Source organism: Petromyzon marinus, chromosome 20, assembly GCF_048934315.1.
Source record: "Petromyzon marinus isolate PM22_M1 ecotype Great Lakes invasive population chromosome 20, UKy_Petmar_22M1.pri1.0, whole genome shotgun sequence".
Classification (NCBI taxonomy): Eukaryota; Metazoa; Chordata; class Hyperoartia; order Petromyzontiformes; family Petromyzontidae; genus Petromyzon; species Petromyzon marinus.
This window is the reverse complement of record NC_133686.1, coordinates 1,143,911-1,165,491: the sequence shown is the minus strand read 5'-3', so window position 1 is coordinate 1,165,491 and position 21,581 is coordinate 1,143,911. Positions and strand designations below refer to the sequence as shown.

At 46.9% G+C, this 21,581-nt stretch overlaps 1 protein-coding gene and 1 long non-coding RNA gene across 4 annotated transcripts in view; one reads left to right on the top strand and one right to left on the bottom strand.

Annotated features, from left to right (window-relative positions):
- Positions 1 to 184: 184 nt before the first annotated feature.
- On the top strand, positions 185 to 15,249 carry LOC116944257 (uncharacterized). Of its 2 annotated transcripts, none has more exons than XR_004403070.2 (3): positions 185 to 1,141; positions 7,813 to 8,000; positions 14,668 to 15,249. It is a non-coding gene; the product is annotated as an uncharacterized LOC116944257 (long non-coding RNA). The 2 variants fall into 2 exon arrangements; XR_012942303.1 differs by lacking the exon at positions 14,668 to 15,249 and adding an exon at positions 8,641 to 9,348.
- LOC116944256 (chromodomain Y-like protein) overlaps positions 2,286 to 21,581 on the bottom strand; it is a 36,212-nt gene continuing 16,916 nt past the window's right edge. Inside the window, exons 2-8 of one of the 2 annotated variants that reach the window (XM_032957769.2) lie at positions 17,117 to 17,762; positions 16,616 to 16,738; positions 15,247 to 15,524; positions 14,022 to 14,194; positions 12,170 to 12,380; positions 8,674 to 8,817; positions 2,286 to 7,944 (exon numbers count right to left, since the gene is read on the bottom strand). In XM_032957769.2, coding sequence (XP_032813660.1) covers positions 7,783 to 7,944; positions 8,674 to 8,817; positions 12,170 to 12,380; positions 14,022 to 14,194; positions 15,247 to 15,524; positions 16,616 to 16,738; positions 17,117 to 17,762 — 1,737 coding nt within the window. In that variant the 3' untranslated portion in view covers positions 2,286 to 7,782. The remainder of the gene's footprint in view (positions 7,945 to 8,673; positions 8,818 to 12,169; positions 12,381 to 14,021; positions 14,195 to 15,246; positions 15,525 to 16,615; positions 16,739 to 17,116; positions 17,763 to 21,581) is intronic. The other variant, XM_032957770.2, reaches the window with a different exon arrangement.

Here is a 21,581-nt window from a genome sequence, read left to right as displayed (position 1 = left end):
CTGTGACACACGGGTCTGTGTGTACACCACTGCTGTGACACACACGGGTCTGAGTGTACACCACTGCTGTGACACACACGGGTCTGTGTGTACACCACTGCTGTGACACACACGGGTCTGTGTGTACACCACTGCTGTGACACACACGGCTGTGTGTACACCACTGTTGTGACACACACGGCTGTCTGTACACCACTGCTGTGACACACGGGTGTGTGTACACCATTGCTGTGACACACACACGGCTGTGTGTACACCACTGCTGTGACACACACACGGGTCTGTGTGTACACCATTGCTGTGACACACACACGGGTCTGTGTGTACACCATTGCTGTGACACACGGGTCTGTGTGTACACCATTGCTGTGACACACACATGGGTCTGTGTGTACACCACTGCGTGTACACCACTGCTGTGACACACACACGGCTGTGTGTACACCACTGCTGGTATACGCGGGTCTCTGCGCGTCGCTTTCCGTCTTCACGCCGCTCTCTGATGCGGGGTGGGTGGGAGGGGTCTCGAGTCCTCTGCTTCTTTGATCTCGACAACACCGAACAATCGTCATCGTCAGGATCACTCGCCTGGGTGCTGCGTGGATGGGTGACCAGCCGTGCAGTGCGAGGGTGCTGGAGGCTGCCGCGAGCGAGGCTGCGCGGCGGGCATCGTCAGAGAGCACAAGGGCACAACTCAAAGCTGTACTGCACTTCTATGCTCCCGCATATATGCTCTCTCCGCCTCCACCAATTACCCGCACAGCCGAGCGTGGGTGAAGTATGGCGCGTACCCATCCAGCGGTGGATTGCAGTCGTAATACAACAGCCCGTAATACCAGCGGGGATTGCGGCCCCTTGGCAGACACTGCGCGAGCTCTGAAAATATCTGCAACTCATCCGATCGATAGCCCCTAACCTTGTCCCATAACCCCAAACCCCCCTATCCGCTCTTTGTTCCACAGACGCTGTTCGAACACAGCCTGCCGTTCGCATGCCACGGCAGTCACCCCAGCGACTTGCGATTGGTGATCGGAATCGTTTTTTGTTTGTTCACCGCAGCGTCCATCCATGCGGACGATCCTTGGGAACCCGGGTGAGGGGGGCTGGCTGGGTGAGCGATGCGAGTGGAGGACGTCACGAGGTGAGTGCCCGCTCACCTTGCTTGGCGTGAATTATTGGACGATGCAGAAAGGCGGTGGCGAGCGGGGGGGGCGACGGAGACGCCGCCGCCGCGAAGGGGTAACGCGAATTCAGCACAACCCCAATTGCACGGAGACTGCTGGTACAGTAAAAGGTCGTGACCCCCACACAGCCTGCGGAGGTTGTTGGCACAAGCGCTGTGAGCGAGCACCTCTCTCATGATGGCTAAGTACATTGCACGGGGAAGGTTGTTGCGGGTAGCACCACGCCGGCCGTCTTTGTCTTCCCGATTTCTGATATTTAGGGGTGGTGGCGGCATGGGCTTTCGCGGTAGCGCGTTCAACGCTTGACGCAGAGGTTCGCGGTTCCAATCCAGCGGCCGTTCCGATTAATGAACCATTAAAAAAGAGACGCGCTGTCATGATGCAAAGGTGGTCGGCACAAATAGCGTGACGCCTCTCTGCCAGTAGGCCAGTGTGCCGCGTCAGGGTACACATTTGGCAACATTAAAAAAATGTAACCGCCAATAATTACTCAGTTGGAAAATACAAAGTAATCATCACCAGGCCCCTCATGAAAAAGTGATGAGACTCGGTGAGCCTGGGTGACCAATCGGACATTTGTGCACGTAAGACTCAGTCGATAATTTTGAAGGCCAAAACACCGCTTCTGATATCGCTCGCCCACTGATCGCTGGTCACCAGCTAGCTTGGCTGGGAGCGCAGTGCGCCTACAACTCCGCCACCACTCCCCACGTAGTGCGGTGCAGGAGACACGCGCGTACGCAACACCGGCACACCTAAAAACACCGCTGACATCAAATGAAGCCAATTATTGCGTGTGGCCCAAAACGAATGCGGCTTGCGATAATCCGCTGCCGGACATCCAAAGGTGGACTGCGTCGAGATGCAAAAGGGAATCTCGACTCTGCAGATGTGGTAGTGGAGAGACGCAAAGGGAATCTCGACTCCGCGGACGTGGAGAGATGCAAAGACATCGTCTCTCACCTGCTTACACACATCGCGTGCACATCCCTCCCCCACCTTCTCTTTCCACACCCCTCGCGTGTTTATTTTGAGAAAAACGATCAACCAAACCTCTAGTCCCACAAATAACCGGTGCATGATGAGGACGCGCACGACCTGTAGCGACGGCAGCTATGTTTATTGTTGGAATGTACGGTGGGTCGGAAATGTGAACAAAGAAACTCGTAATAAGTAAAACACGCGCCATGGACGGCAGCAAATCAATAGCGCAACATTCACGGGTTATTTCAGTGGCGTGGCGTTGCGTGGTTTGTATGGGCGCTGGGGCAAGGGAATAAATGCCCTCCCTTGTCCCAACTGGCTTCTGGGCGCTGGTCAGTGCGGGTTGGTGAAGGTGGGACGCATCACGGACGTGCGACGATCGTAAAGCAGAATGAGGGGTTTCCTGCTATCCACCACTTAAACCTCCTCATCTACAGCACATCGTCGCCTGTTAAATTCGTTTCCTTTTAAGGCCACCGTGTTACTGACGAACGTGTTGAGTTGTGTCTTTGTTATTGGTGATTGTGCACCACTTGCCAACGCAGCAGCAGCATCACTACCAAAACATGTCTCCCATCCAAGCACTAACCAGGTTCCATGCCTGCTTAGCTATCGGACAAAGCTCGAGCATCATTTCGAGCGAGGCTGATTTGGCAAAAGGCGTTTCAACCCGCACTGACCAGCGTGGTGCGGGAGGGCCAAACAACCTCTACGAACGAAACGGCCGCGAGGATGAGGTATTCAACCAGCAGTAGGTAGACCAAGTGCTGTGAATACTCAATAGTATTCATTTGAGCGACAGTAAAAAAAAACTCAATGCGCCTGCTCATTGCAGCGGCTCATCCCCCTTAAAACCTCACGGACCCCTCCCTCACTGGAAGATACAAAAAAAATAATAACGAAGAGCTATTACAGTAAGCCATGTGACACGCACTCCAATCGATGAAGAGCGATCCCCCAGTCACCCACCCACCCCGCGCTCTCGCACCCACTTCATCCGTGACGCGCGGCGCGTGGGAAGCAGATCACATTACGCGTCACGTGACTGTGAAACGCGCGTCACGGGGAGACGCAGAAGGGGGGCGGGGAGACGTGGGGAGGGGACGGGAGCTATTGACCCGCGAAGGTTGAAGGGATGAGCTCGGAAAGAGCGGTGGGGAGGTGGATGCTGGAGAACACGGCAGCGCTGCGCATGAGGGGTTTCCACCGCTCACTCCGAATGCGAATGCCGTGCCACATCGCGAAATGTACAACGTCCAAATGGAACAATTTTAAACGCAATGACGGTACTGCTGGACGAGGGCCTCCCCACGCCGCGCAGGGCGTGGTGGCGATTGTTTGACCACTCTGTCGGACCACGCTCCATTCAGCACGCTGGACAGTGCCCGTTCATGTATTGTTAAATGGCAACAATATATTTTGCGGCACTGCCCTCTGCTGTCCACTACGTAGCACAGCCTCGCAACAGCCGTCCATGACAACCATGGCTTGCATACAAAGTGATAGCTCATCCCAACACGATCCAGGCTCAGGCTTGCTTCGCTTATAAGACCGAGCGAGATAGCGCGCATTCAGGGTGATTGGGTCATATAGGCAAAACCTGTATTTTAGAATGGATATCCATGGAAGCATCTTGACTTAAAGCTTTCGTGACTGCATTAATTCATACTCTTTGGGTCTTTCGGTAAAGTCACGTGGATAGAAAAATAATGTTAAAAAATCACGACGTTTCGATCACAACACAAGCAATCGTTTTCAGGTGAAAAAATACAGCAGGCGAACTGCTGAGGTAGGAAGAAATGTAGCGAGAGCTACTGCAGCAAGAGGTTATTATATAGGTTTGAGATGGGTACAATCCAAGGGTAAGTGGGCGGGGCTAGAGATGGAATTTACAAGTTCAGATAGTCCCCGAGTTACGATGGTCAGACTTACGATTTTTCGATCTTACGATGGCGATACAATTGAAAAATATTTTAAATTTCGCGCGGCAGGCAAATGCAGCAGCGTATGAGGTACGAATCTTGGTGAGTAAAGTACAATATGGCCGATTTCTCCCACCCTGGACACTCTCTGTTTCAGCTACTCCCCTCCGGCAGAAGGCTTCGGTCCATCAGGACCAAAACCTCACGCCATAAAAACAGTTTCTTCCCATCTGCTGCTGGCCTGTTAAACAAGGCCAAGGGCTAACACTGTTTTTAACATTTGATCTACATAACGACACCTTGCCGATATTAACTATGTTACCCTATTTGTATTTTTTATTTTAAAATTATATCTTAAAGCTATTTTATATTCGATATTTAATTTTATATACTTCAGCCCCTTGGTGTTAGACTTTTAACCCTTATTATAGTAAGACTTGTTTAAAACTTATTTAAGATTTTAGATTCCTATATGTTGAATGTATGCACCATCCTGCCAAAGTAAATTCCGTGTCGGTGTGAACTTACATGGCGAATAAAACCCTTTCTGATTCTGATATATTACGATACGTTCAATGCATGTACGATACGTAGCTTTAGCGATTTCATTTGTGTTACCACAATACATACGTTCAATGCATGTTAAGTTTTTATAGCAAATAGGATTGTTTCCTGAAAAAACTTTCCATGAAATTGCAGTTCATATAGGTAGGCTAAGAATTTACCTTGATTTTTACTTTACATTTTACTGTGCAATACACTATTGTAATTAATAAATACATACAGTACGGTACTGTAAATTGCTTTGGTTTGCTAAATTATCACCATTCTTTAAGACTCCTGGGTAGGCTAGGTCATCTTCGACTTACAATATTTTTGAGTTACGATGGGGTCGTCGTAACGCATCTCCATCGTAAGTAGAGGACTACCTGTAATATACTGTACCTCGGCCATTGTATTGCTCAAGATTCGCATGTCAATGTGTTAATTTTACCCACGACTACGGTGCTGAAGAAGCCATTGTATTGCTAGAGATGAGCATATCAATGTGAGATGGCTACCGCAGCAGCGGCTGTGTTAATGAGACATTTAACAAGGTAATGCAACTCAGAATCGAAAATAACTAACATCGGCAGGTAGGATGGAAGCATCACAGCCAGTTATGACTTTGCCTGGTTAATAACGTCCTTCCAATGATTGCTCAGTTTGTACCCATCTTCTCGGTTGAAACTGTCTGTTTATAGATATATCTAGATTTGTTCATGAACAAATCCAGATATATAAACACAGCAACCATTGGAAGAGCCTTATTAACCAGGCAATACAATGGCCGAGGTATATTACTTGTAAATTCCATCTCTAGCCCCGCCCACTTACCCTTGGGTTGTACCCATCTCAAACCTATATAATAACCTCTTGCTGCAGTAGCTCTCTCGCTACATTTCTCCTGCCTCAGCAGTTCACGATTGCGTGTGTTGCGATTGAAACGTCGTGATTTAAAAAAAAAAATTCTATCTGCTTGACTTTACCGAAAGACCCAAACAGCATGGAAGCATCATTTGCTTCGTGTATCAACAACCAAGGTTAGCTTTACAAAACCTCCATGACTGTACCTCACGTTTGCAATGTGCCAGTGAACACCATGATATAAATTACATTTTCAGTAACATAATTTGAGACTTCCTCTGTCTACGCTGGCCCAGCAACCAGCATCCGAACATTCGGGCGTGCGCCTCCACGAATTTCTTTCGACGTTCCCTCCAGCCCCTTCCACACTCCCGAGGGCTGCCACTCACTCTTCGTGCCTCTGTCGCTCACGCCCTCGTCACCACAGCCCCGTGACCGAGGTCACAGACACCTGATACTCGGGGCAGTGGTAAACGGTCTACGGTTACTGGAGTAGAGCTGCCACGTCTCTAGGCGGCTCACCCGGGACACGACGACGATGAGCAAAGCATCCACCACCCTCGGCCAGAACGGTCCACTTTTAAAGTCACGCATGCTCCTCCTTTGAAAGAATGCGGTCTACAGTGGTTTACTTAATGGCCCATAGATTGGGTTGCATGGCCACAATCGCATTACTCTGGCTTGTCTTTAATTTTGCATTGATGGAGATGTGTGCATCGGCCTGGAGATGTTCTGATGAGGTCGATGGTGCAGCAGTGTTTGAGGTATGTCAGAGCCAGCAAGTGCGATGTTTGACTCTCGAATGAGTTGACCCTGGACGACTGCGTTGCTCCACTCCGTTCGCCAACGTTCTTCCGAATCTGGGTGAAACTCTAGGACGGTGACAGCACGACCGAGTAGGGGGATTCGGATTTGAGTCAGCAGCTAGGTACACCGAGATCATGGCTGACGGGTAGGTGGTTGTCATTGGCAAGACAGCACGTAAACTGTCTTGCAGTCTATGGTCACTCAACCACGTGCGGTACGCTGAGCGTGTCGTTTTTGGTGGATGAGAGAACTCTAGGCCTGCTCTTGGTGTTGTTGATGATGCGCTTTATACAATACACAAAACAAATTAGACAATACTGACTACAATGCAGTATAATTTCACATACAACCATACATTAACAAATGCAACAGAATAAAATACAAAATGAAACAAAAATCTACATTTTCATAAAATTAGTCCTCTCACGCCAAATATGTGGATGAGGGTGTAGATTGGTGTTCTGGTGGCTGTGGCTCTGGTTTACCGAGCTAGTTTGGTTGGTCCGAACGTTAGCATTTATTACAGGTGGGGCAAGAAATACGTTGTACCTCATTAAATAATAGACTTACCTGGACTCCCATGGTTATTCGACATTGGGTCATAATGGTTGTCTCACATTCTGACTGTTAACACTGCATGGCATGCAGAACGGCGTCCCTACAAGTCAGGAGGTCAATGACGCTGCACTGGTGTGAGGCCACACTTAGACATAAAGAGGCCCGTGAAAGATCTGCAGGAGAATATTACGCTTAGTTTGGAGGTCATAACAACTTGGGACCACAAAACGGTAACACGAGGGCCGAATAAAATAATGTACGAATAATACAGTAGGTTGAAACGTATTAAATGTAAAACTACTACATATTTACATGGTTCAAACATGCAACGAAAAATCCGAGCATTAAATAAACAAAAACTGCTTCCTCAAACATGTAGAGGCACTTCAACGAACAAGGCGGCAGCATGGCTGTCGTCGTTTTGACTTCTTACAACGGCGCCGTGTGGTGCAAAACCCAAATGGAAGGCCAAGACGATCCACGAACAACCTACGAACTTGTTTTCAGAGGCAGCAATGTCAGATGCATCAAAAGCTTTTCAACACATTTCAACATACACTTGTGTCCAGTTGAATGCCTGTGTGCAGTTGAGCGCCCGTGTGCTAACCCCACAGTGGGTGCTTCCAGGTGGGGGGGTGGTGTGCGTGGTAGTTTCGCATCTCCATCAGTCGAACGCACACTATGAGAAATTGCTGCCTTTTCTTTACACATTTTTTTTCATTCGCGTGCTTTAGTTTGTAAAGAATTCAGTAACGAAAACAAACCGAGAGTACGACTGTCGAAAGTTGAGAAGTCACACAGTGCAGGGATGGATATGGAGGGGGGGGGTTCCCCGCTTGTGCAGCTGACCTCCTGCTGCACTCCTTCACTTTGAGTGGCGACGGGCAGCCAAAACAGCAAAAACACAGAAACTGCGCCGGTCACAAATCTTCCATCTTGCGCTTCTGTAGGTACTTGAGAAGAGAGTCCATCCCCTCCACCGAGCTCCAGATCCTCTGCAGCGCCGCACACTCGCGCTGGTTGGCCGCCTCTAGTTCGGCCGTCAGTCCGCACCGGAGCAGCTTCTTCGTCTCCTCTAACACCTAGTGGACGAGAGACGCGCACGTTCGGCACAAGGCCCCCCCACCCCCATCACCAGGTGGGCACGTGGCTTCCGATCGAAAAAAAACAGGCACGCCCCTTTCCGTCCGAGTTCCAACAACAAGTAGGAGATTTTACTGCAGTCGTACAAAATAAACGTTATTTCCCATTCTCTCATTTCTCCGAGTTCCTAAACGTGCATTCATTCTAAAAAAATCAAGGTGTTAAAACATTTGTTTTGGTTTCGAGTAGGAGGATAATTTTCTCAAGGCGGAATATGTTTTTGACCCATCTAGACAACTTCTATACGAGAATAGGTTTTCCCCTTTTTCTGGCAAACAGGTGTTAAGATGTTAGAACACCAAACTGAAACCTTTTACAAGGAATCAAGTTTGCATTAACCACAATACTTGTGATCAGAATGCAAACAAAAAACATACATGCATATATCATCGGAGTATGTGTTTTTTTTTAGATGCAATGTTTCCATTTTCGAGGAAACTGAAAACGAATTTCTTTAGAACTGCTTTTTGTGTTTAGTTGGTTGTCCTTCCCACGCACTTCCGACTAGCACGGTTGGCTACGTACGATGCAAAAGAAGTTATACATACATACACATACATCTGGTGGAAATAATTTACAACGAGGCGTGGTGACACTCAAGGCACTGGTCGTGACGATCTGCTTTGATCTCCAAGGATAATGAGGTGCAAGCACTACGCCGCACTCACTGTCAACTGGCAAGAGGCGAGCTCCTTGACCCGCACCACAACTTCCTGGGAAAAGGTGCTGGACCACAACACCTGCGACACCAGACCCATCTCGCACGCTTGTAACGCCGTCAGCTTTCTACCGCAGAAGAGCACCTCATTGGCCTGTGGGAGTGTGTTCACAAGGTGTCGAGAAGAGTTAGCATGCAGAGGGCGGCACAAAAAAAACTAACCGTGTTCTAAAGATATAATTAAACTCTACAGTTTGTTAATCACAAGTTACTTGAAAAACAAAATAAGTCCGATCTTGCAGACACATCTAGACTGTCACAGATTAGCACGGTTGGCTACATACTGTGTGAAAGAAGTTCAACATAATACATACACATGTTTTAAGCATCATTCTGGAGGCAACATTTTAAACAAATCTTATTCACTGCGGAAGCATGTATTTTTTTGTATTTGTTTTGCTATAAAGAACATTCAAATTCATGTCCACATGCAAGAACACACAACCTCGATAGGTGCATCTAGGAGAGCCAAATTTTTATATGAATGGTTATGCAACTTTACATAAAATGCATTCACCCAAAACGGATTTATTATCAGATAACCACTTTAAAAGATTAGACGTCACATTGTTATGGATGGTCAGTGTTTATTAAATCAACTGAATAAAGTTATGTATTGGTTTCATGTAAGTTGTATTTGTTTTTTCGGGGTTTTTCCTCCCAAACCATTGGCCTCATGACATGCGACAAAGACATTTCCATTTGGAACTCTGTCGTAAAGAGCGATGTGCTTCCCTGCATCACAAAATGGCCCCAAACGATATCATAGAACTACTTAAGTAATTTCAATAGTTTTTTTCACAGACAGAACACACTATTTACATAGCCTGGAAAGAGTGATCATCACAGATCAATGAAAGTGACATTTTTTAATTTTCAGAATTACAACATGGCAGATTGAGAGACGAAAGGCACATATCATGTGATGACATTTTTGTGCAGTATTTTGAGACGGAGAACACAAATTCAATTGCAACTGCAGCACCCAGGTTAATACTGGGTGGATGAAATCCAGAGTCGAATCTGCAATTGTTGGCTCAGTGCTTTGATATGGTGTTACAGTGAGGGAAAAAACATATTTGATCCCCTGCTGATTTTGTACGTTTTCCCACTGACAAAGAAATTATCGGTCTATAATTTTAATGGTAGGTTTATTTGAACAGTGAGAGACAGAATAACACAAAAATAAAAAAAACGCATGTCAAAAATTTTATAAATTGATTTGCATTTTAATGAGGGAAATAAGTATTTGACCCCCTCTCAATCAGAAAGATTTCTGGCTCCCAGGTGTCTTTTATATAGGTAACGAGCTGGGATTAGGAGCGCACTCTTAAAGGGAGTGCTACTAATCTCAGCTTGTTACCTGTATAAAAGACACCTGTCCACAGAAGCAATCAATCAATCAGATTCCAAACTCTCCACCATGGCCAAGACCAAAGAGTTCTCCAAGGATGTCAGGGACACGATTGTAGACCTACACAAGGCTAGAATGGGCTACAAGACCATTGCCAAGCAGCTTGGTGAGAAGGTGACAACAGTTGGTGCGATTATTCACAAATGGAAGAAACACAAAAGAACTGTCAATCTCCCTCGGCCTGGGGCTCAATGCAAGATCTCACCTCATGGAGTTGCAATGATCATGAGAACGGTGAGGAATCAGCCCAGAACTACACGGGAGGATCTTGTCAATGATCTCAAGGCAGCTGGGACCATAGTCACCAAGAAAACAATTGGTAACACACTACGCCGTGAAGGACTGAAATCCTGCAGCACCCGCAAGGTCCCCCTGCTCAAGAAAGCACATATACATACCCGTCTGAAGTTTGCCAATGACCATCTGAATGATTCAGAGGACAACTGGGTGAAAGTGTTGTGGTCAGATGAGACCAAAATGGAGCTCTTTGGCATCAACTCAACTCGCCGTGTTTGGAGGAGGAGGAATGCTGCCTATGACCCCAAGAACCCTGATTCACGTCAGGTTTTGCAAGAGGCTTTGCGTGCAAGTCAGGGGTGGGTAACCTATGGCCCGTGACTTCACTTCGTACAGATCACAGCCAAACAAAGGCCTACCAGTCAATTCGAAACCACCCCCAAAAAGAAATGTATCCATCATTGCAAACATCTTAGCTGCAATGCTCGAGTACCAGAGGGGGATTATTTTTGGACTTGCAACAACATTGCTTTTCTGATGTTAGCATGCTCAGGCACTTCTGTTACAGCAAGGGCCTCCTTATGCTCTGGTAACACGCACGTTATATTTCGTGTAATATTTCGTGTTAAAATCGGATGACACAAAGGAGATGTGTGTTATTTGGCACCCTGCCAAAGTTCCAGGAAATTACAATGCAAAATGATACCCCCTCACATGCATAGGTTTTCTCCAAGGTAATCAACACTGTTACCACAATCATAACACTCATTAATGGAGTAATGCGATGCATTCAACTGCATGGGATTCATCCGGGTTTCCTCCCACATGTCAAACAGTCAACAACGTTGTGCCCGGTTTTCTTACATTGACATGCTAATCTTCTCATTAACACAGCCACCGCTGCGGTGGCCTTCTTACAATGACATGCTAATCTATCACAATACAATGGACACCCCCACAGCTTCGGTGGCACCCGGGTTTTCTTACATTGACATGCTAATCTCACATTAACAGATTGACATGCTAATCTCTCGCAATACAATGGCTGCCTCCCCAGCTACGTAGTCGAGGGGTATATCAGCTCTCCGATCTTACATTTACATGCAAATTCCATCTCTAGCCCCGCCCACTTACCCTTGGGTTGCATCCATCTCAAACCTATATAACTGCTTGCTTCAGCAGCTCTCCTGCTATATTTTTTCCTGCCTCAGCAGTTCTCCTGCTGTATTTTTTCACCTGATGACGATTGCTTGTGATGCGATCGAAACGTCGTGATATGTTTTATTTTTATTATTTTTATATCTACGTGGCTTTACCGAAAGACCCAAAGAAAACAAAACTAATAGTCATTGCAATTTGTAACGAGCACAGTATTTGCTCAATTTCGAAGAGGGCAATTCAGTGGCACGGGGAAAAGGCATCCAGGCGCTGAGTCAGCGCCAAATGTCCTCCCCAAGCTCTGCAGTCCCCTATATATTAAGGTGTTATTGGTCAAATTAATGAGAGTTTATATGCTTACGAGGGGGCAAAAGACAATCCCATACAAATGGAACAGGTGGAGTCCACATGTCCTGTACTATCTTCTGGCCAGCCAGGGTAAGGCACCTCCTCTCGTTCCCCCGTGTAGGGAGTTTCACAACATTTGTGCAGTGATCCACACAACCCTCGCCTCCAAAATGCTGGATTACAGGCGTGCACCATCACCGCCCGGCCAACTGGCCAAACTTCCCAATCAAGCAGGACCCCCATTTGGTCCTCACATATAGTTTTCCCTGGTGTAAGTGGCGGTACTTACGGCTAGCGTGCCCATGGCTCGAGGGAAAGTGAAGGACGAGCAGCCATCGGGGGTCTGTCCGGTCGCCGTGTATGGCGTCTGGAACCAGGCCTTGTCGCTGGCCCAAACCAGATCACACAGCGCCAGCAAGGCAGCGCCTAGCCCGACCGCGGGGCCGCCGATTGCCGCCACGATCGGCTTCTGGAAATGAATGAACACATTCACAAACTCCCTACCCACGTGCGGGAGGGAGATGGCGCGTGTGAGATGGCCCTGTCTGGACACGGTGCAAACATTTTTATGACATAACATCACCTATGTAACAGCTTTATGGTACATTTGACTGCAGGTATTGTGGTTAATGCAGACATGAATCCTTGTAAAAAGGTTTCAGTTTTGTTGCCAGAAAAAAAAGGGGAAAAACCCTATTATTACAGCTAGGGATGTTATACGATTATAACTTTTTCAATAATCGCTTGCGGAATCGATTAGCAACTCAAAACGAAGTAGAATCAACAATCAAAACAGGTACTTACATTTTTGTAACAATCAAAACTGACATTTGCTTGCATGGATAACACTTAAAAAAAACAGACATCGCTCTAAAACTGTTTCACAATAAAACACCAAATATGCACCTAAACTTGCCAGACCTCTCAAGGTAAGCAAGATTGAGCATGGTTATTGCTTAGATGTGACCACCAGGGTTTGCAAGGTGTTGTTGGCCTGAGGCTGTGAGGTGTCCAGGACATGGCAGTGCAAAGTGTTACCGCCTCATATTGGTGGGTTTTTCTTCAGGTAATCAACTCTTCCCACATGCCTAACACTAAGAGAATATGATAAATTCAAATGTGTGGGATTTATTTGAGATTCCTCCCACATGCCGAAGACTTAAAGAAATTAACCAAACTTTACCAAAGCAGGACTCTGGTTAAAGGGCATTGCAAGGGTAAATATAGAGCATGTTCATTATTATCAGCTCATGAGTAGGGCAGAGTAAAAAAAAAAAACTATACATATATCACACATATACAAGCACAGAGACAATTTCAACCGAGAAGATGGATTCTGGCTTAGTAACCACTGGAAAGATGTTTTAAATCATTTCTGTTCTTAATTAATTGTATTTTTACGATTACCTTCAGACCGCAGCTCTTTCGCCAGCATTGCCTCTTAATACCTCTCACACCACGGTTAATGGTATGGTTTACAACATGGAGTATACTAGGGCCTCGCAGCTGTCTCTCTCCCCCTCCTCTGTTCCGACCATGGACGAACTCGTCCGTCTGAACGGGGCCCGTAGCTATCCGTGGTGCTAAAGTTGAGGCTTAAAGGCCGTGATCTGAACGTGGCTCTTTCACTCCAGCGCTGTCCTACCAGACAGTCTCGTCCCTTCACCTGATGAAGGCCGCTTGTGTTGTGGCCGAAACGTCGTGAGAATATTATTGTGTTATTTTATTTTATCAATTTATTATTTTATTCTCATTCTACGTGACTTTACCGAAAGAACCAAAGAAGATGAATCATTGCAGTCACGAAAGCTTTAAATCGAAAAAAAAACCTATCAACTATTTGTATTTTACCAGGTAAGGCCTACTGAGATATATAGCTCTTTTCATAAGTGACCTGGCCACAAACGAAGTAGTTGATCGTGAAGAAATGTATAGCAGCCAAATATTCTAAACGCATGTTTATAAATGTGGAGGGAAAAATTGGAAGACCCGGAGAAAAATCCACGCGACCGTGGGGAGAGAGACACGCAAACTCCAAATATACAACAGGCGTCAGGGTCGGGATCGAACCCACGTGATCCTATATTCCAGGTGAGGGAGTTAACATCTCGCCACCCTGGTGCCCCCCTGAGATCACTGACCTAATGGCGTCCACCATGCGAGAGCTCCCCCCCTCAGGGTTGTCAGCGAGTCCATTGACAAAAGGCAGAAAGTCCAGTCCACTACAGAACACGTTTCCCACGGCGCCCAGCAGCAGCAGGCGGTTCTCGTCGCACGCGGCATTACCCATCGCCTTCTGGATCTCCTTCATCACCTGTAGAGGAGAGTTTCGCACTTTGTTCGTGATGGGACATGTCTGCGATTGCAACACTCTGGCGCCCATTCTCAATTATACTTACTTTGTGGAATGTACGCAAAATATGGATGAATTATTTCTTATCAAACCAGTGCTTTTGTTCATGGTTATTTTTAGATCTAAGCAAAATGCCCAAAGTAAAAAAATGAAAAAAGGTCTTTTGTACCTTGTCATTTTTTTAAATTGACAGCCTTTTGTCATCCACTGTTGGATTAAGGACTCCACAAGAGTATCCGTCATGGGGATTATTTGATCAAACTTAACTGGTTCAGCGAGCGCTGTGGTAGATATCACTCACACGGTTTGTTAGCATTATCCCGCAGAGTCACGGACGTGATGCAGAGAAGGCTTTTGTGTGCAGGCAAGACTGCCTGTTACTATCTCTGACTCGCCCCGCACACTAACCATCATCCCTCAATACTTTCTAACAGAGCCGGAACGAAACCGTTCTCTCTGAAGATCGAAAGAACAGGGCGGAGAGAGGAGGGGGACGACACAAGACGACTGACACACCCAGCATTGGTTTGGCGCAGATCCCTCAAGCTTGCTTCCCTTAACGCTACACGGAGCGTTAAGTGAAGCAAATCGAATCAACGCACACGTTCCACCAAGAGCTACAGTGCACGGCTCACCTCCGGACAAACGTCCTCACGGTGACCCGAGTTAAGCAGTGGGGTTCTTACCCTTGCAGGACTGCCACACGAGACAATCCATAATTAGCCAATTACTTGTATATGCAAGTAATTCCATCGTTGTCTTTTCCATCGTACAGGTCCCATTCTGACCACAACAAACCAGGAACATGAGCTACGATACAGGTAACAAAAAATACGAGACTGAAAATGTTCACCATGTTAATCTGAATAAATGGTGCACTACCTGGCAGGCAAAACACAGTACCACACCTGCTGAGTAATTTACCAAACCACCCTTATCTGGACCACAGGCATGCACCACTGCATTCGGTACAAATCGCCATTTTCTGAGGCAGTGGGGCAGCCGAGTCTCACCTCCACACTGAGGCTGTTGCCGGCATTCTTGGTCGAGAGCTGGATGTGCGTGTACCCGTCCAGCTTGCGCACCACGATGTTGCGGTAGCGGCACGACGTCTCAGTCTGCCGCACGCTGCAGCGCTGCCGCTTGTCGAGCTGTAGTCCCTGGCGCTCGTCCCCCACAGCCCGCTTTCCATTCCCGGCGCTTCCTCCGACGCCGCTGCCCACGGTGGGGGCGCCGCCGACGGCCGTGGAGCCTACGTGGGCGCCGCTCCCGTATGGCGGCGGGATCCCTTCTGAGGAGACGGCAAGTGCCGGTCACTCGCACCGGTGCGTGCACCAGTGGCTTAAGTAACATTGTCTTGCGTCGATGGCGAGCTCTATTTGTTGAATGTTCACGTGTACATTTACAGCCATTTGTCAGTCAGTGGCTGAATGAGGGCCTCCCCAAGCTACGTGGGTCGTGGCGGGTGTTATTATCACACTTCACCATGCTGCTCATTGCAGGTTGATGGTTGAGAAAGCATATACGTCAGAATAATACAGCACATCGGATTTTGCTGCACTGCACTGTGCGGACAACGTAACGCCTAAATAAAATATCGCCTAAAATTTATTACTGTGATGAATGACTTTGCAACATAAAGTTCTGCAGATGGACACATTAAACTGGAATTTTCATCTGTACCTACTTTTTTATTTTATATAGTCTCATTTATATGGAACTTAAGTCCAGAAAATATGTAAGGTTTGTTTGTAAATATGCAATTATGTTCACTATGAATCGCAATCCAAACTATACGGTGCATGACTTATTACGTTACTATTACTGGCTTACTTAGTTTATTGTAGCCATGCGATTACATGAGCCTTATTGTACAAACAAGTACAAATGAAACAATCATATCTATGCTAAACCTTAATAACATTCAAACACTTGAGAATGTTGCTTGATTCATACACACTACACAAGGCAAATAATCTAAATATTTAGCACATTTTCTCTTCATATTATCAAAACATATTTTCTGCTCAAACAGTACAGGGAAATGCCCATATCCTGTTTCCGAGCCTTGAGCTAGTGGTGGATGTTCCACACTCCAGATGGGGTGAATTAATCTATAGGACAACCCACAGTTGTCTTTTCCACAAAGTGGTTCTCATTTAAACTACGCAAGAGGCAAGAAGGGCCGAGCTTAGCCCTAACCGGCATATTAACTTCCAAATTGTGAGCTGCATGTTCTCAATAATTGCTCAACTGTCTGTATCATTCTGTTCTACAATGCAATGTGGGTATATTATCAACCACACAATCACAACGACTTTAGACCAGCATGTTTTGTCCTCATTATGATGGGTTATATGAAGAAAACGTTGATGTATTTACCCTGAGGTACGGCATTGGAGAGGGATGGGCTGGGTTGGCCAGGAGCTGGAAACACCAGAGGTAGGCTGACTTGTGGCTCCAATATGGATGCCTGTGATTGGCTGTCCTGGCCCAAGTGCTCGTCTGATGTCACAAGCACAAGTGTCATACAGCAACGCCCATACAACTGCACCACGATGACTACATACTCAACGCATAGATATATTTTTAGAGTAAAAAAAGGCGAGTCAATGTGAGTATATTGTGTTGATATCAGATAACGGTGCTGCCCTGAATTGCTTTCTCACACCACCCCTCTTCAGAGGGGGGACGGAAGGGGAGGTACCTAAACTTTACACCACAATACGTGACCTGCTGAATGACTGTTGATATGGGGTCACCATTATTATCTTCTACTGGTATTAGTCATTTACTATAACATGGAAGTTAGTGATTTAAAAAAAAACAATGTCTATTGAACTTGAAGCCAAGTGACATGAATCCAGCGTCTTGCAAACTAACCTTTACTGTCCCCCACCAGCGCAGAAGCTTTGTCCAAGCGGCAAATCTGTTTCGCCATAAGCTGAACTGTGATCCGCCCCTGTGGCCTCATGGCCCTTGAGCCCATCTTGGCCCTCTCTGTAGGACTGCCTCCATTGGGAGTCAGAATGATCTTCTCTCCACGCAGCCGCTCTTCTCCCGGGGCCTGAGCTGCGTTGCCCAATTCGTCCTTGAATATGAAGTCGCTGGTGGCATTAACGGTGCCATGCAAACTAGTGAGCAAATTACTGCCTCTGGACTCCAACTTTGGTACAAGAACTTTGATTCCCGTCTGGGAGAGGTCCATTGGGCTTCTCCCAATGAAGGAAAACGACGATTTCCGCGTTTGCGAGTAAGCCAGACTCTCCTTTTCTGTGATGATGTTTGGAAGGCTTGTACGTTGCAACTGTGGTTGAAGTGGCGACCGCGGAATCTGCTTATTCGCCACTTCTTGGGCTTTGTTAAAGCTGAGCCTCTGGCACTCGTCAAACTCTTTGATGTATTCCGTGCAGGTTGTAAGGTGGTGCTCAGGCTCCCAAGTGTCCCCATCGCTGTTAAATCCTCTCCACCGGACCAGATATTCTATACGACCCTTGCGTGTCTTCCGCTTATCTATTATCTTCTCCACCTAGGAAGGAACGGTAGGCATCATCAATGGGAAGCAAATAAATGTATACCCAGGGATAAGTACGCCATTTGCAATGGCATATAGAAGAGTCATATTTTATATCAACCACATGATGCATGATGTGTTAATTATTTTTCTTAATAATACAACAGTTTGTCCAAAGTATTACATTGTAAATAAATGTATTGTTGTTTTTAGTAACAGAGGTATATCAAAGAAGCAGCAGCCATGTACTGAACAAATGGACCATCCATGTTTATTCTTGAAGTTTACATCTGTATATAATAAAAGGCAAAGTTGTGATTATGTGTGTCTGTTCAAAATGTTTAGCGTACTTCCCGACATGCAACAAACTTAAAATTTGCCACGTGGGTACTTTCCAGACTGTACACCATGCAAAAATGATAAAAATACACTTTTTTGGGGGGGGGGGGAGGGGAGCTCAATAATGCATTTATTTTTTGCATGGCAAGTGAGCTGTGACGTCAAATCTGTCATGTGACCTGCGCATGTGGAAGCGTAACGCATTGTAGTAGAGTGGTTAGCTCACTGCGCTATGAACCCGGCGACCCGAGTTCGATTCCTACTCACGGCCACCACCGGTGACGATTATTTTAACCGGTCCTGGGCCTCCCCTAGGTCGACTCAGCCTCAAACGAGTAACTGCTGTGGTGTATGAACATCGCCACTGGGGGGACAAAGGCAGCTGGGCGTGGTGCTGGCCACCCACCCCCTCGTGTGCCGTGCCGGCCTTCATAGGTGCTCGCTAACAGCACTTGCCCCCTACAGTTCCACAGGCTACATGGGGGATCTTTATCCTGTGTGTGTGTGTGGAGGGGGGGCAGCGACTGCGTAGTGGTTCGCGCGCTGCGCTATGAACCCGGCGACCCGAGTTCGATTCCCGCTCACGGCCACCACCACCGGTGACGATTATTTGAACCGGTCCTGGGCCTCCCCTAGGTCGACTCAGCCTCAAACGAGTAAGTGGTGTGGGGCGTGAACATCACCACTGGGGAAACAAAGGCGGCCGGGCGTGGTGGATCCAAGTTCCGGGCGAAACCGGGTAGTACAGCTAGTCTGTTGTTGTATATGTGGGTGTGTGAAAATTTGATGAAAATGAAAATTAAATGAAATTTGAAATTTGCATAATTTATCCGAAATTATGTTAATTTGTGTAATTATGCGTATAATTTTCATTATTTTCATCAAATTTTCACACACCCACATATACAACAAATTGGGGGCTCGTCCGGGATCTCTCGCAGACAGTTTACACTGTTGTATTAACCGAGGCATTGGGAACAAACATTGCCCTGTGACTGTAACGCGTGTAAAACAAACAAAAACGCACTCTGAAGGAAATACCAGAGTAGCAGTGTATAACAAAGACAGTTGGAGTAAGATTATTTGCTCGAGTCGAACCAACACATCCTGTGATACAAATGTTTTTATACGCGCTCTGAGGTGAAATTCCAGAGTAACGCACCTCACGCACATGAGATGTTAGAATTAAGATACACTCTTAAGTCTATTAACTACACTACATAATAGAGATGGCACATGACCCGCAACATTCTGAGTTTGACACCCTAACGCATAACATCGATACAGAGTAGACCTCCGAGGAGGAGATGGAATCTATGGAAAAACAATATCGTGAATTTGTGTTAAAACGTACTGGACGGACTGCTAGAGAGCAGACAGAGCAGAGAGACATATGGGAGGGGAGACATATAGAAGATGTTAAGACACATAGAGGGAAACTACTTAAGGACGTGATGAAATGTAGCAAAGCCAAACTTGACGTAAAAATTGCAGAAATAGCGAGGTTAGACTCATATCTCCTCACACAGACAGACAGAGAATCGGCGCTAGCTGCACCAGCGGAACCCCCAGACGTTGATACACATAACACATACGGGAGCAACAGTTTACCACACTTCGAGCCATTCGGACGTAGCCAGGGCCAAATCCCCCAAAAAGTATGGCTACCATGCAAAGAAATTTTGATAAAGAAACCCCCTCGCAATTCGAGGGGAGGGAAGGAGAAATACGGATAAAAACAGGAAAACAGGAGGATGACCACCTCGAGGTTAGAAAGAGACAAAATATTAACCCTAAGTCACCAGGATATTCTGTATTGATAGAGCGAAAAAGGGCGGAGCTGGGGCGAGACGAGCAACATGACAGACAACTCACCAGGAAAACGCACGCTACGCAAGTACGACCGACATGATGAAGATGACAGAGACAGCTCACTTGGTAGACACATTCCACGCAAGCACGACCGACGTGGAACCTATGGCAGGGATTATTCTCCAGAGAGGCGCACCTCACGCAAACATGACCAAACAGATAGCTCAGACAGCTCACCAGAGAAACGCACCTCACGCAAACATGACCAACATAACACGGGTAAAAGGGACAACTTACCAGAGAGACGCACGACACGTAATCACCAAGACAAAACCACCCGCACCGCAGATGACAAAAACAGGAATCCCGACAGTCACGAAGCACGAGACCAACATAAATACAGCACATCACCTAGTAGACATCACGCACGTGGTAGATGGCATGAAGGTCAAGGACAAAAACACTCACCACATAAACACAGCTCAAGGAGATCACGCACACCAAACCACAAGCACGAATCACAAGGCCCACATAAGAAAAACAAATGGACACAAGTTACGGGACAGATACAAATCCTCGGACAGAGGGAGACCACGACACAGACAAGGAAAACATGACAGCAGTGATAGCGAAGACAGGGACAGCTCGAGTGAGCACTCCTCAGGAACAGACACCACCGACGACGAACAACACACTTTTAACAGTTAAACCCTCAAACTAATGGACAAAGCGCTCATGGGAATTCCCTACTTCGATCCACACAAGAACAGGGATATACACACTCACATAGCTACAGTAGGACAGGAGGCTAAGATCCAGGGTCTGGGTAAATCAGCAGAAAAAGCATGTTTATTATCAAGGAGCTTACATGAAACCGCCAAACCATGGGTAACCTCCCTGCCAAATAGGGTCAAGAGCGATTTCAAGCAATTAAGCCGAGCAGTAGTTAAAACATTTGGGGAATACTCCACACTATCTGAAGGATTGAACGTGGCAAAATTGATGACTCAGCATGCAGACGAAGACCCACCAGATTATCTCCTACGCCTCAAGACAGCATATTCCGCAGGTGACGTGGACAACGCCCAGGAAGAAGGGAACATATTAAAAGTTATGTTCTTCCAATCACTAAGACCTGAAATAATGATAGTAGGAATGATGCTAGACCCCGAGATTGCTTCCTTACGCCAGATTGAAAGCAAGGCCCACACGGCCTGGGTGAACGGACGGAGAACCACTAGCACAGCCAAAACACACATCACCAAAGACAAAGAACGTCTCAATCTGGAGGGAAACGAATTTCCAGGAAATAATAACAGCACTACATGGAACGAACATGAAACCCCCCAGGAGAGGGCGCCACATCCACTAAAATCAACACTCATCAGCAACACGCTGAACAACGTTCCACGGGGGAGAGAAGCGAAGCCAGAGGAACCTGGCACCTACAGCCGCCACAGCCCTGGAATACAGAAGAGGGCGGATCTTGGAACTATGGAGGATGGAGAGCGAATGACGGATCATACCTACCCCGCGGAGGCCGACGCCCACCGAACCAATCCCCATATCGTCTCCCACTGCTGCCTCCGCTAGCAATAGGGCATAGACCACAGGCAGCCAACAGGAGTCGATACGCTCACTACATTCGGATGGAAAGAGAACATCAAGAGAGTATGAAGACTC